The sequence below is a fragment of the Heteronotia binoei genome, chromosome 14 (assembly GCF_032191835.1).
Source record: "Heteronotia binoei isolate CCM8104 ecotype False Entrance Well chromosome 14, APGP_CSIRO_Hbin_v1, whole genome shotgun sequence".
Classification (NCBI taxonomy): domain Eukaryota; kingdom Metazoa; phylum Chordata; class Lepidosauria; order Squamata; family Gekkonidae; genus Heteronotia; species Heteronotia binoei.
In genome coordinates this window covers 12,687,831-12,703,636 of record NC_083236.1, presented here as the reverse complement: position 1 = coordinate 12,703,636, position 15,806 = coordinate 12,687,831, and the positions used below count along the sequence as shown (strand labels likewise).

The following is a 15,806-nucleotide window of genomic DNA, read 5'->3' as shown; positions in this document are numbered from 1 at the left end:
AAGTTTAGAAGATATGTAGAAAAAGAGAGGAAAATAAAAGGACATTGGACAGTTTTTGATAATGATTAAGTTTTAGAAGAAGAAGAATATAAGTTTTTGTTTTACTAGTTAAGGGTACCTTTAAATATTAGCATTTTAAGTAAATAACACCGGTGGGGGTCAAATAACGGGGGGAGGGGTGGGTAGAAAGTAATATGGGGTAGATAAAAGAAGTTATTAAGATTTAAAAAAATAATTTTGTTACCATATGTTACCAATAAAATTGTTTTAACCTAAAAGTATCATTCTAGAAGGTAGGGTATAAAGGACAACTTCATGCTTGTCCAGGGTTGGAGTTGGGCCACCTGTATCTTTGGAGAGCATCTGAGCTGGCTGCATGCTTGCATCGGTGGGTCCTATGCCCTCTTCTCTCCCAGCTGCCCTCCACAGGTGTGTTTATGGAGCACAGGTGGATGGACCAGGTGCCCAAAGGTCATTGTCACTGGCAACATCACCCAGCAGTTGGGACCTTTCAAATGGCTGCCAGTGGGTGGACTTTGGGGGAGGTGACTTGTTCTCTTGCAAGCCCTGGGTTTTGACTGCCTCTCCAGTTGACATTGGCTTAGCTCACTTGACTTGCCTCCATTCCTGCCTGGTGACGTCTGGGCTACGGCCTCCTGACCGCTTGCATTGTATGCCAGGCCTGCCACTGCTCTGACTGCTGCTGTCTCACCCCTGGGCTTGCCAGTGTAGACGGGCTGCTCCTTCCAAGGCCTCTGCTGGAGACGCCTTCCTTCCTTCCAGCAGACAGCCACAATATTACTGGTTGCTATACTGGAGAGGATGACACCGGTGGGGCAGATTTGTATATATTTGTTTATTTATTAGAGCCCCGATGTGCAGAGTGTTAAAGCTGCAGTACTGCATGACCTGAGTTTGATCCCCGGCGGAAGCTGGGTTTTCAGGTAGCCGGCTCAAGGTTGACTCAGCCTTCCATCCTTCCGAAGTCGGTAAAATGAGGACCCTGCTTGGTGGGGGGAAAGTGTTATGACCGAGGAGGGCAATGGCAAACCACCCGGCAAAAAGGTCCGCCATGAAAACGTTGTGAAAGCAGCATCACCCCAGAGTTGGAAACGACTGGTGCTTGCACAGGGGACCTTTCCTTTTCCTTTTTGTTGTCACTCACTCAAAGGTTCTCATGACAACTTACAACATTAAAACCAATTAGGCGATTGCGGATAAAATGGGCTGATGACCTAAAAGCTAACAATCTGCCATTTCAGTGGAGTATGATTAGTAGGACGATTCAGAAGGTTTCTAAGGATCAGCGTCTGATACTAATCCAGAAAAAAATTCATTTTCAAATTTATTGGACCCCAGCCCGTTTGTACAAACACAATCTTTCCTCGTCATCGTTGCGCTGGTGGTGTCAAACAGCTGAAGCGGGTTTGTGTCATATGCTTTGGACATGCCCGGCGTTGGTGGAATTTTGGGGAGGAGTGTTGGTCCGGATGAATCGTATGATTGGGACACAATATAAGTTCGCCGCTATTCAAATTTTGCTGAACTATTTTCCTTCAGTTTGGGCACTGTCGCGCCCGCAGCAACAGTGGGGGTATCGGGCACTGATGACGGCTAAGAGGATTATTATGCGGATGTGGAGAACAGATTTTTCAGGCACTGTAGCCCTCTGGTTAGAAGAAATGCTCGCACTGGCGGTAGAGGAAAGGATAGTTTATCGACGTCTGATGCAGTCTCAGCAGTTTGACGAAATTTGGTCATCCTTTTTGACGGCCGTCTAGGGCGCACTGGATTAGGGCATCGCAGTGCAAATGAAATGACTCTCGTACTGTGGGGGCTGGTGGCAACCAGAGAGCGACATTGGAGATTAGGCAAGTAATAGGCAGAGACAGATTAGTAGAGGTGACTAGGGTGATGGGTTACTGGGTGTTTGATGAGTGGTCTGTTTTGATGTATGTAAATTAATTATTTGTTTATTTGTTCATTGTAACATATATAAAATTTAATAAAAGATAAATAATAATTAAAAAAACCAATCAGGCAAAAACAAAATTTAAAATATTAACATTAAAACATTAAAATTTAAAATATTAACATTAAAATATTAAAATACATGAATATTACCACACCATTATTAAAGTAGCTCAAACAAATGGTTACTCTCCAAAGCGCAACCTAAACAATTCCGCTTTGCATGCCCTTCAGCAGCTAAACGAGTCCAGCAGGGCACAGGTGTCATCCGAGAATGCATTCCATAGGGTAGGGGCCACAACTGAGAAGGCCCTACCCCTGTTGACAGGTAACTGAGCCATCCTGGGGCCAGGCACCTGCAAGAAGTCCCTAGACAATATTAAGAGGGATGCACTCTTAATGTCTCAGGGCTCTCTCCTCTCTAGCCTTTTCATCTTTGGAAGGAACCAGTCAGCACCTCTATAATGATTTCTAAGCTGCCCACCAAATAGTTGAGTTGTAGGTCCCTTTGCAAGTGCCCTCTTTTTGCTTCCAGTGTATTTGACAGTGGCTGAATGGGTGGAAACACTCTTGGTTCCTGGCAGCCTTCTTAAGAATGACTGAAAAGGGCTCAATACTATGAGGCCAGGTCCCCAGCTCTAAAGCAAAGTGCCTGAGACCGGTTTCCCTTTCAGCCATGCTGGTGCAGCTGAGGAAGAGGAAGGACCTTAATGGGGCCAAGTCTCAAGAACCAAAATTTCCCACTCCCTTGTTGGCAGGAGTCCTTGTGGCTCCACAGGACCCCCATCCCCAGCAACACAGATCCAACTCCAAGGAAGAAGAAGAGTTGGTTTTTTACCCCGCTTCTCTCTACCTGAAGGAGACTCAAAGTGGCTTAAACAGCTGGCTTTCCCTTCCTCTCCCCACAGCAAGCCCCCTCCACCCATACCACACACACAGACATCTGGCTGCAGGCTGCCACAAGCCTCAGGTGCTGCAGGAAGGAAGTGCTTGCTTCAGACAGACTGCTGGAAAAGGAGAAGACATCCACACATATACATATGAAGAAGAAGAAGAGAAGCAGCAGCAGGATTGGTTTTTATACCCCACTCTTCACTACCTGAAGGAGTCTCGGAGAGGCTTACAATCATCTTTCCTTCCTCTCCTCACAGCAGATACCCTGTGAGGTAGGCAGCCCTGAGAGAGTGGTGACTGGCCCAAGGTCACGCAGCTGGCTGCATGTGGAGAAGGAGTGGGGAATCAAGCTCGTCTCTCCAGATCAGAGTCCGCCGCTCTTAACCGCCGCACCACACTAGCTCCACACCTCACTAGCTCCACAACACACAATGCACTTCTGCGGGTCTGCAAATGGGAGATCTCTGCTAAATATATTCTTCGGACACTGTACCTTTAATGGTCTGGTATTTTTTTTTTCCTGCTGAATGCTCGGAGAAGGCCTCAAAAGAATGCAGGCGTGCGCAGGCGGACAAGCGGACAGACTAATTATACCCATTCGCTTGCCCCTTGGTTTCTTGGGGATACATGTGACTTCTCAGAATAACAATCAGTGTCAGTTTGAATTAACATTCATGAATATATCAGGAATCCGTAGGTGTTTCAAGAAGCTATTGTAATGGCTGTTCTGCCATCCAATTTTCCTTCAAAAGTTCTAGCTTGTATGCTGATGAAAAAAAAAAATTCTAAAAATTCAAGAAAAAAAAAGGTAATGTCTTAAGAGCTTATACCAAATTTCCATTTCATAAAAGTCGTACGCTGCTAAAATTATATACGTCAGGGAAGGCAAAGACAGTTTAAAACAGATAAAACTTGTTTGCATTTGGGGCCTGCTGAGAGCCTCCATTTCTCAATGAAACTGTACAGTGACTGGCAACCAAAAATGATCATTGTCAACCCCGACCAGACACATTTTGACTCAGTGGCCAATCAGGTGGTGTCATGGAATGGTTCTTGACTTTGCATTGCAACCATCGTTACTTATTGATTGACTGAGATGAAAATTGTTAATGAGTATTGTCTGTGACCAAAGGCAAAGGTATTAACGAGGCCTCATTCTCGATAGCTTGCTGCCATAGTCAGGTACAGTTCCCTATAGTAATGGGTCAGTTATGTACTTTTCTTGCCTGGTCAGAAAAATTCAATGCAGCCAGGAGCCAATGGTCATATAATATGCCATCAAGGCCCTGCGGGATTTATCGCAGTTCCGCAGGGCCTGCAAGACTGGACTGTTTTGGATCGCATATAGCATCTAATGGGAGAGGGCTGCCGCCACATCTGAATCCACAGCGCTTTTATTAGTAACTGCCTAGGATCTGTGCGCGTGAGAAAGAAAATATTACAAGTTCCGCCTGAAGTAGCACCATTGTCATTTATCTGAGTGTTTTATTGTTTTAATATTGTTTTTGTTTACTGTCTATTTTATGCTGCTAGCCGCCTTGAGCCTGTACAGAATGGGCGGGATATAAAGATAATGTAAATAAATAAATACATAAATACACTCAGATCTTCTTAATCTTTGGCCCAGGTCCCTTCCAGATATCTGGATTACACTGTACTGTTATTATTGCCATAGGGACTCCCTTCCATTTGAATTCCAATGCATTAAACTACATGCTGGACTTAGGGTTGCCAACCTCCAGGTAGAGCCTGGAGCTCTCTTGAAACTATAGCCAGTTTGGTGTAGTGGTTAAGTGTGCGGACTCTTATCTGGGAGAACCGGGTTTGATTCCCCACTCGTCCACTTGCACCTGCTGGAATGGCCTTGGGTCAGCCATAGCTCTGGCAGAGGTTGTCCTTGAAAGGGCAGCTGCTATGAGAGCCCTCTCCAGCCCCACCCACCTCACAGGGTGTCTGTTGTGGGGGAGGAAGGTAAAGGAGATTGTGAGCCGCTATGAGACTCTTCGGAGTGGAGGGCGGGATATAAATCCAATATCTTCTTCTTCTTCTTATAGCTGATCTCCAGCCTACAGAGACCAGTTGCCCTGGAGCAAATGGCTGCTTTGGAGGGTGGACTGTATAGCATTTTTTATACCTGCTGTGGTCCTTCCCTTTCCCAAACTCTGCCCATGGGTATACACAGTGGTATGGGGCAGCTCCCCCTTCTATAGCCCTTTAGAGGGATTCCCTCCCTCCTCCCACCCATCCAGTTGTGTGACTCGATTGGGGGAATTCCTGGGGGCAGAGTTTGGGGAGGGGAGGGAGCTCAGTAGGGGTGTGATGCCACACAGTCTGCCCTCCACAGCTAGCATCTCCCCCCGCTCCCAGGAGACCTGGTGTCTAGTCTAGAGATCAGCTGTAGTTCTGGCAGAACTCCAGGCCCCACCTGGAGGGTGGCAACTCTAGCGGAGCTAATTTTCATGCTCTCTTGTGGATGCCACTTGAATTGGCATGTGTCTTGAAGGTACAATTCCAGACAAACACTGTTGTTCTTAGTTCAATTAAATGTTGCAATTGCTAAACATTCTTTATTTTGTTTTATGCCGCATATGGTTTTAAATGTATTTATTATATTTAGGAAGAGGGGTGTCACAAAACAAAATGACCAGTGATAGGCTATCAGAGCTCCAGACAGGTTGAGAACCAGGAACCTTTTTTCCCCTTCCTGAAGTATCTGTCAAGCATGAGATTTCAAAATAACCAGTCCTTGGATTTTGAAACAAAGTTTGGTTTATTGATAATCCATGTGGCTCAGAAAGGAATAAACAATGCTTGACAGTATCTCTCACTGCATATTTCCATTTGCCAGAATAGTAGTTAAGAAACAGAATTCAAATACACATGTGGGTGAACACTGACTTCTGCCAGAAGCCTCCAGATCGATTAATCTCTCTCAGATTTTAGAAACCGCCATTTTTATGACATGTTTCTAAAGATTTTTCCCTCATGTTTGTGCTATTAGTTCTCCCTCCTCCCCACACTATCTACCTGTGCTTGTGGATTTTTGCTCTAAAAAGATTTGTACCTAATATGTTTTGCTTTGGCTGGAGACTATATCTCCTCTCTTTTTATTAACTGGATTAGGGTTGAATCCTACAGATCTGTGCTGCTAATGGTGGTGTGTTACTCTGCAGTAGGGCACCTTCCCCTCATGCAAGAGACTCTTTCTCTAGCAGAAGGGCCTTTTGCAGAACAAGTCCATGGAGATCCAACCCCATGTTCTTAATATGGAACAATTAAGTACCTCATGCACTTTGGATAGGCTGTTTACAGGCAGGCAGTTTGGGGAACATGAGAGGCATCCACACACTTCCCCGCAAGCTGTCCCCATCCCATCTGCAGGGCGACTTGTTGTGATCGGATGGCTGTTGTGCACCATCCCTGTGAGGCATGCTATTTCTAAGTGCTGTTTTATCCATACCTTTCTCCTTCCTCCCTTCCCCCTCTCACTCCTTTCTTCTCCCCCCCCCCCCACAGTGGGTGCATAATAAAATCTATTCTCAGGATGTGTAGCGTAACCTTGTATTAAACAGTGTAAAGTGCCTCTCCCCAAGATTCACACAGCCATGCCTTATCAGCTCGCAGAGAATGTGTGAGATATGGAGATGTGAGCATTCCTTAGTCGTAAAGAAATAGTAGGGAATAGCCTTTGAACTTTCATCCCCATTTGCATCTTTATGTTATTCTTTTGAAGTTATCTGTAACCCTACCTTGTGAACTAGCCTATAAGACACTATGCAACTTTGTATCCAGTATTACTTCCAATGAATCTGTCTTCTGAGGAAGTCATGGAGTTTCGATAAAAGAAGTCTTTGATTTAAAACAAAAGCTTGATTATTTTGAAATATCGATGCTTGACAATCCCCTGTAGCTTGGTTCGGACTTCTTCCCCCCCACACACACTCATTTTTTGGTTATGCACATGTGTGTTCATGTGCCCATGCGCCTATGTGCTTGAAATCAATATTTTTTTAAAACCAAAAAGGCCGGAAGTGGCTTGGAGTGGGTTCACACTGCCAAGACGCCTTGCTTGCGCGCTTTCGTGTGGACACCAAAGAGGCGACTGGTGTGGGTCTTAGAAATTTGCTACCACTTTGAAAGTTTGCTACCACTTTGAAAGTGGTAGCTTTTTGAGCTGCTCTGAGGAAGCCAGAGGACAGAGTACAGGATGGGGGTGGGCAGCAGATGTGCTTGTTTTGGTTAGGGTTGCCAAGTCCAATTCAAGAAATATCTGGGGACTTTGGGGGTGGAGCCAGGAGACTTTGGGGGTGGAGCCAGGAACAAGGGTGCGACGAGCATAATTGAACTCCAAAGGGAATTCTGGCCATCACATTTAAAGGGACAGCACACCTTTTAAATGCCTTCCTTCCATTGGAAATAAGGATAGGGGCACCTTCTTTTGGGGCTCATAGAATTGGACCCCCTGGTCCAATCTTTTTGAAACTTGGGGGGTATTTTGGGGAGAGGCACTGGATGCTATGCTGCTATTTTGGCGCCTCTACCGCAAAATACAGCCCCTTCAGAGCCCCAGATACCCACAGATCAATTCTCCATTATTCTCTATGGTAATAAGTCTCCATAGGGAATAACAAAGTTCCCAGCAGACATTTCCCTCCCCTCCCCCTGCTTTCTGATGACCCTGAAGCAGGGGGAGGGCCTCCAATCCGGGAGATCCCCTGCCCCCACCTGGGGATTGGCAACCCTAGTTTTGGTGGGGTTTTCTAGTCAGCTTCTGAGGTGTCTCTGGGTTGCCTCAAACTGCCTGTCTGTAAGCAGCCATGGTGTCAGCTTGGGGGGAACTTATGACAAAGGTGGGCGTAGCCTTAGTAAGTCATGTCAGAATGTTGTGCGTATTCCTCATATTTCCTGTGGTTATCCTACCTGATCGGGGTCACTGACATTTGGTAGCTATTTTCACTAGAAGGTTTGTTTATGTCATCAATCAGATCTACAGTATTTAAGATGTATAGCAGTTCCATCATACTTTGGACTGGGAAATCCAGCCTGAGCGACAAAATGAACTTCAGGATTTGTTTTTCTTCCCCGCAGGTCCTCAGATTTTGGGACATTCTATACCAAGTTGAACCTGCAGCCTGGGATTCCAACAGTTATCGAAAATTTCTACATCTGTCCTACTAATAAAAAAAAGGTAGGGATTTCCTTTACACATCAGTTGACCCGCTCAGAATATGCTGTGGGTTGCTTGGGTTTGGTAAGTTCCAGAAAAGCAAGTCAATCTTATTTAGCTCATAAAAGAGTAATTGTCAGAAACATATAGAACTCTGACGCTGAACTCTGTCAAAGTTTATGTTCTGGGCTTGTCAGCATTAAGCAATAGTTTTGCTAACAGCAATTGGCTGGCTCTTTGTCACTGTGCCATTTACTTTGTAAGGGTCATGGCTGAAAAAGCAAACAATAACATGCTTGACACAGAGCTGCCCTGGCAGACAACCTGGAAACTTCCATGGGTGTTATTAGGTTCTGCATATCAGGACCATGCTGCAATGATCCTGAAGTCCCATCACTGGATGCCTGTTTTTTTTCTGGGTCCAGTTGAAGGTGCTACTACATAAGAAGAGCCTTGCTGGATTAGACCAGAGGTCCATCCAGGCCAGCATCCTGCCTCACACAGTGGCCAACCAGTTCCTCTGGAGGGCCAACAACAGGCCGAGGCCTTCCCCTGAGGTTGCCTCCTGGCTCTGGGATTTGGAGGCCTCTGAATGTGGAGATTTGCTCCTTTCATCAGAAGCTCTTCTGATCTTGGACCTCATACATGAAGGCCCATCCCTCCCACTACCAGCCAGTGGGTCAATTGTGCTCATCACACTAGGGCCTGCTTTGCTCCTGAGGAGACAGCTTGCAATGGTTCATGTCTTTCCTGTTGCTACTTGAACAAGTAATTGTTGAACTATTTGTTTTAGGTATTTGTAATTGCCTTGTTTAACTGTATTTTAATCCATTTACAATTGATATTTATTCACTTACTCTATTTATTTAGTATTGTCACTTGCCTTGGGCCCTAACTGTATCAGGGAGAAAGGTGGGGTATACAAATGGCCTAAATATATGCATATATATGTACATACATTTTGCTGTAGAAACAAACAGAAAATCAGCACTAGCAATGTTACAATTTCATATCTTCGATAAAAATAATTACCAATGCCTTTCCAACAAAGAGTTTCCATCTCTTTTCACACAACCACACACTCAGCAACCTGCTGTACAGTGGGAGCCATTTCCGTCTGTGGCAATTCTGTGCTACTCGACAGCGTGTGTGAATGCAGAAACCATATGTGTGGGGTTTTGCATGCTTGCTTCTAATAGCAACTCTGTTGAATTTATTCCAGTCCTGGGCATTTTGTATATCTGTTCCTTTGATATCAGTTAACCCAGTTTGTTTGTTTTACTCTGGCTTGCTTCTCTGGGAAGCGCAGGTTGTTGGCCCTGTAATGAACTGGAAGAGTGCTGACTTCAGTTGTTTTGGTGAGCTTTGAAGCTGGCCAGCCTTCTGCAGGGCCCCGCTCCTCACTGAGCTTTCTGTTTCCACTTCTCCCCAAAGTACACTGGCTTCTTTGTTAGGAGTGGAACTGGGCATTTTGAAGATTGCCGGGTTTCCTCGCTTTCTGTGTGTATCGCCCTTGTCTTAGTGCCCGAGACAGACAAGAATTGAAGTCTTGTTTGGATGAGGCCATCAGGCGTGCTTGAAGGCACGAGATGAATTAGGGGCAGCTGAGAAACAAGGGGACTCAAATGGGAAGCATCTTGATCATGTCCGGCCACTTGTCCGACTTGCCAATCAGCTGCTTCCAAGTGACATTTGAAGGCCCGGCCTCTGTGGTGCTGGAGCCAAAGATGGCTGAAGCTAGAGTCTGGAATGTGGTGAATGTGGCTTCGTTCTCAGGCCATGAATTATGGGTGGCCTTGGGGCAAAAAGAATTTCCAGTTCCTTCCTAGCACTGCAGGGTGACAGTCCATGTATGCTAGGGGTGCCTGTGACGGGAGGCCTCCTAGTCTCTGAGCTGGTTGCACACCAATGCCTCACGCACTGGTGGGAGGAAATGGGAAAGCAACCAGTGCTGGCTGTGCATTGGCACAGTGACATCACTTCTGGTATAAACTGGACATAGTGGTGCTCTAGAGTATAGCATTTTACAAAAACTCTAAGGGCGTTTTCCCACAGAGCTTACCTCGGAGCGACGTCCCTCTTCACTGCGCAGCGTCTGCGTGGATTTCCCACCAACTGCTCCGCATAACCAGGAAGAGCCGGGGCTTTTGTGTCGCTAACGTAAACTGGTTTTTAGCGGTTTACATCTGCGACGCAAAAGGTCCGGCACTTCCTGGTTATGCGGAGCAGTTGGTGGGAAATCCGCACAGACGCTGCGCGGTGAAGAGGGACGTCGCTCCGAGGTAAGCTCTGTGGGAAAATGCCCTAAGGTAAAACCATAGGGTTTTGGTAAATGTTAGAGTAGGGGTGTTAAACTCATTTGTTATGAGAGCCAAATCTGACATAAATGAGACTTTCCTGAGCTGGGCTATGTGTGCCGTAAAATATAATGCCAGGTAGCGGATATATCAGTTTTATAGGGCACAGACAAACACAACTAAAGATTTTTTAAAACTTAAAATAAGACACCTCTTGCTCTGAATTATTGCATCGAACTCTGGAGACAATTTCTGTGCTGTAGCAATCGTACTATGTTGTTAAGGTGTGTATCTGTATATCACAAGCCTACTTTTGATTTATTGACATTCACTACAGAAATCTCATGGTCAATACTCTGTGCTCAAAAAACCCAGGGGAAAACATGAAACGAGGACATTGTGAGCTTTTGTACATAAGTTGCTTTGTGTGCTGATCAAGAGCATGTGAAGGCACCATGACGTAGACTGAGGGCTATGCGTTTATCTATAAAACTATAATCTTCCCAAGAAAAATAACTGCAACCCCTGTGAGGCAGTGCAAGAATAGAGAGAAAGTCTTTCAGCCTACTTTCTGGGACGTGTAGGTTCAAAATCCCTGGTCTATGCAGGAAATGTGCTGGACACACACTCTCAACCGAATCCACCTCACTGTGGATTGTAGTTATTCCTCATCTAAATAGTTCCCATTGCTTTCCAATTGAGAAAGACTGGATCAGGGCGTGAATATAGCAAAAAGCGGGAGGGAATCCAGTTGCACCCGGTAGAGCCCTGACAAAACAAGGTTAACAAGACACACACACACACACAGAGCTCATACCTTGCATAAAACTGTTAACGGTCCTAGAGGTGTTTTTTGCATTCTCCTTTTTTAATTAAACTTTTAAAACTGATATACAAGTGCAGTCAAATATTCACAAAATACTTAACCCTTTAAATCCCCCCTCTCCCCCAGATAAAAACCTATAATAACACATCTATACTATTATTTTAGGATCAAATTCAGACAGGCAAAGTTCAAGAAGTAGATACAAGAAGACAATATGATCAAAATAAAAAGCTGCAATGCTCCCTACACAGAGAATACACACTGACAGAGTTCAAAAGAGCTCAGCTTGTAGAATGCACAGAACACACAAGGTGAACTAACTTCTCAGAAAAGGACGGTGAAGGGGAAAGGAGGGGGGACAAAAATATACAAAATAAAGCCAAAATGCAATAGTAAAAGAGTGTCACTGCTTTTAGAAAAATATCAGATTATGATAAAATTTGTTTTTTTGGCAAAATGTCAAGGTCAGAGAGGTATGTAAGGCTTCCTGGGATTTGGGTGTGTGTTCTGGAGAACTGTAAGAAGATATTTTTTCTAAGTACAAAATAGTCCCAGAGCCGGATTCGCCAATCATTGACTGAGGGCATCATGCAGTTCTTCCAGTGTTTTGCAAGGTCAACCTTGCCACTGCCTAGAGGTGTTTTTTGCATTTTTTCAGTGGGATTGAGGCAGTTGAGCAAAGCAGCTTCCTGCTCTTTCCCTCTTCCTCTTCCCCAAGGGAGGAGGAGGGAGGAGAAGCCTCAGCCAATGAGGGGGTTTGGCTCTGTAGCTCTACTATTTGATCAAGAGAGCCAGGCTCTATCAATTGCACAGGAGAGCTACAGACCCAAGCCCCTCCACTGGCCGAGGCTTCTCCACCCAGAAGCAAGCCAAGATGAATAACCCCAAACCAGCTCATTCATTGCCTCCTCCTGCGCTGTTGCCAACCAGCTGTGATGATGAGGCAGGGGACAAGCTGACACCCATCATGGGCTTCGCTTGCCAGGTCTTAGCGGAGTGGCCCCAGTGGACAGACCTGCCAAGGCTTGTCTCTGCTTCCTCCTGGCTGCTGCTGGTCCCCTGGGCAGCACCCCACCAGGAGTGAATTCAATGGTCAGTTCCTGCCAAGTAAGGAGGACCTTCTTTGGAGGTTTTTAAACAGAGGCTGGAGGGCCATCTGACAGCAATGCTGATTCATTCTGTGAACTTAGGTAAAGCATGAGAAGGAGGGAAGGAAAAGATCAGTCAGTGCTTCGTTCTTGTGGCCCTTTCTTACACGCCCAAGGAAATGCTGGTTGCCACTTTGAAGCCAGGAGGCAATATTCTCCAGGCCAGTTTGGCCAGGGATCCTGGAAGGTTTTTGCCATCCTCTGGGCATGGAGCAGAGGTCACTAGGGGAATGTAGGTGGTGGTGAGGAGGTATTTGTGAGTTTCCTGCATTGTGCAGGGGTTGGACTAGATGTCCCTGGAGGTCCCTTCCAGCTCTATGATTCTATGATGCACAAAATCAGCAACAGCCAGAATGAAAGAATCTCCAGGACAAATTCTGTTTGAGAAACATTGTTCTGGAGGTGCCATCTTGGACACCTAGGCTCAGGCAGGCAACGGAGAAGGAGAGAACCATACGGGAATACCAGCCTTTCACCAGCACAGCAATAATTCGGGGGGGGGGGGGTCACAAAGTGATAAGACCAGAGAAAGAAAGAATATGAGCATGAGGCTCTTCAAGAATCTTTACAGGTATTCAGGGCTTTTTTGGAGCAGGAATGCACAGGGACGCAGTTCCATCTGGCTTGGTGTCAGGGGGTGTGTTAGCCGCCAAAAGGCCACTTGAAATGATGTGATTAAGGATTTGGTGGAACCGTGTTAAACAGAGTGCATCAATTCAGAAAGGGAAATAGTGGAAAGAAATCTAAGCCACGGGAATCACCATCTACCAGAAGAGGATAACGTAGGACTGGGATGGGAAGTATATAAAGTTGCTTGAAGAAAGGGGAAACTGGTGCATGCTTGAAAGATACTCGCTGTGATTGTTGTGGCGGGGAGCGTGGGAAAATGACCGCGAGCCGGAGTTGTCAGGCAACAGGAGCAGCAGCGTTGGATGGAGAAAGCCAAGACCTCGGTAAGAGCCAACATGGAGAGATGTTCCTGCACACAGATTTGCAGACAATTACAAATGTGTTAAACACCGAGCGGCAACTTAAGAGAGCTGCAAGGGAGGGGGAGATTTGAGAAGGAATGGGAAGTTATCAGATTAGGACATCGCAGATGGAAAGAGCGAAAGCAGAGGCTGCTAAAGGAAACACCGAGGGAGGAGAAGAGGGCAGGACAAGGAAGGCAGCTAGTAGTAGGCGAGTGGAAACAAACACCCAGAAGAATACAAAGCTGTGCGAGTCTGGCTGGCTGTTGCTGCCCAGTTCAGCTGCTCGCTTTGCAGGGCGAAAGCAGCTTTGATGTGGTCGGTTCCCACACCTCTCTTGCAGTGGGGGTAAAGAAGCACCATGTGGGAGTCATGCAGTAACTTCTGCTGCTAGAATTGCTTCATGGGGCTGGCAGAGCTTCTCTTGAGGGTGACTGTATCATCTGGCCTGCACGCTGGAGGAGGATGAGATTATACTGGGCAGAGGTGGCTCCTTCTGATTTCAGGAGCAGCAGTTTCGTTCGTTATATGGATTGCTCAAACAACACAGTAAAGAAGTTCAGGGCATTTCATAGAGCCTTCTGTAGTGTCTTCTGGCTCGATTCAAAGGTCAGACGTATACTTATTTCCAGTCTTTCTCCAGAGTCTGCCTCAAAGGGGTGATGCCCTTTGGAAAGGCCCTTTCATGTCTCCTTCTGCCAATACTGGAACTGCCACAATGCGTGTTGGAAATTTTGTGAGGGAAATTATTTAAACTTCCCCAGATAGTTCAATGGACTGCTGGATCACAGAAGAGTTGAGAGACCTTTAATATTGAAAAAATATATTTTATTTCTAAAGGGGCAGGGACATTGGGATGAAAATAACAACGCTATGGACTACGTCCGCTAAGCTGTCACTAACAAGCTGTTACTCAGGCAGCTCACTCCAGATCCTAACAGAACTGCCAACTGCTCTTCTTTTAACTGTCGTTTTTCAAGCCTCTGCTTCACATTCCATCAGCTGTAGTCTGATTGACAGGTAAACATATCTAACACCATAATGACTGAACTTTAGACATTGCCTAGACATACAGTATAAATATTCAAAATTCCAAAAGTGTGGAGGACAGATCATAAGTAGTTTTATTGTCATAATCACTGGAGTTGCTGTTGGACATATGGACGTATGAACATATGGACATATGAAGCTGCCTTCTACTGAATCAGACCCTCGGTCCATCAAAGTCAGTATTGTCTACTCAGACTGGCAGCGGCTCTCCAGGGTCTCAAGCGGAGGTTTTTCAAGCCTACTTGCCTGGACCGTTTTTAGTTGGAGATGCTGGGGATTGAACCTGGGACTTTCTGCTAACCAAGCAGATGCTCTACCACTGAGCCACCATCCCGCCCCTGCTCTCCAGGGTCTCAAGCTGAGGTTTTTCACACCTATTTGCCTGGGCCCTTTTTTGGAGATGCCAGGGATTAAACCTGGGACCTTCTGCTTACCAAGCAGATGCTCTACCACTGAGCCAACGTCCCTCCCCTGAACAGAGGAGGCTGCTGTTCTAAACCACCTTTCCCTTCCGCATACCTGGACATGGACTTGGGCGTCCTTTGCGAAGGAAAGACTGTTGTTAACCATGTGCTACCTGTCCTGGGTTCCCCAGGGAGAAATATCCCATATCCTCAGTGCCCAAGAAGAGGGCACAAGTTGGAGCTCCAGACAAAGAGGAGCCCTCCCCTCCACTCCCCTTGCTTAGCAATTGAAGCACACTGTGTTGGCCACAGGAAGACAACATGGCATAGCCTGATCTCGTCAGATCTTGGAAGTGAAGCAGAGACCACCAAGGAGGGGAGCCGGCTCCAGAATGGGAAATACTAGGAGATTTGGGGGCGGAGCCTGAGGAGGGCTTTCAGTGAGGCATAATATGCCATAGAATCCCCTTTCCCAAGTGGCCAGTGTCTCCAGGGGAATTGATCTCTTGTCACCTGGAGATCAGTTGTAATCCCAGGAGATGTCCACCCACCACCTGGATGCTAAGCAACCAAGTCAGAAAGCACGGCTAAAGTTGAAAGGAAAAGCAAGCAGCTGCCATGTCAAAAGCCTCAATCGCAAAGGAAACAAAAGGACACACTCTATTATACAAATTATTCAGAATTGTTCACAAAATATATCCACAGTGTGCATTGCAAATACCAAAATTGTACGAGCAAGGAGACAAATCACAACTGCATAGAACAGAACAGAGCCTCCACATAGGTAAGCCTTTCATGGTTGCACCAAATCAGCTTTCTTTAAGATGGATATCTTCTGCTCTGGAAAAAATTAATGTAGAGGAATCCAAAGTAGAAAAAGTCCAAGAGACTTGGCTTCAGTTTAACTTGGTTTCAGCCTCAGCTATGGGCAAACCAGTATTCCACACCTCGTTTTGCCAGAGCTTTTTCCAAGCTATATCCGAGTTGAAATTTTTCAATGAACAAGAATCATTCCTTAATAGAATGCTCAAGACACTCAAGAATTAAAAAGGTAAAGGTAATCCCCTGTGCAAGCACC

General features: G+C 45.9%; 1 protein-coding gene across 1 annotated transcript in view; it reads left to right on the top strand.

Annotated features, from left to right (window-relative positions):
* SORCS2 (sortilin related VPS10 domain containing receptor 2) overlaps window positions 1–15,806 on the top strand; it is a 253,072-nt gene that overhangs the window by 88,484 nt on the left and 148,782 nt on the right. Inside the window, exon 3 of the mRNA XM_060253784.1 lies at window positions 7,954–8,053. Coding sequence (XP_060109767.1) covers window positions 7,954–8,053 — 100 coding nt within the window. The remainder of the gene's footprint in view (window positions 1–7,953; window positions 8,054–15,806) is intronic.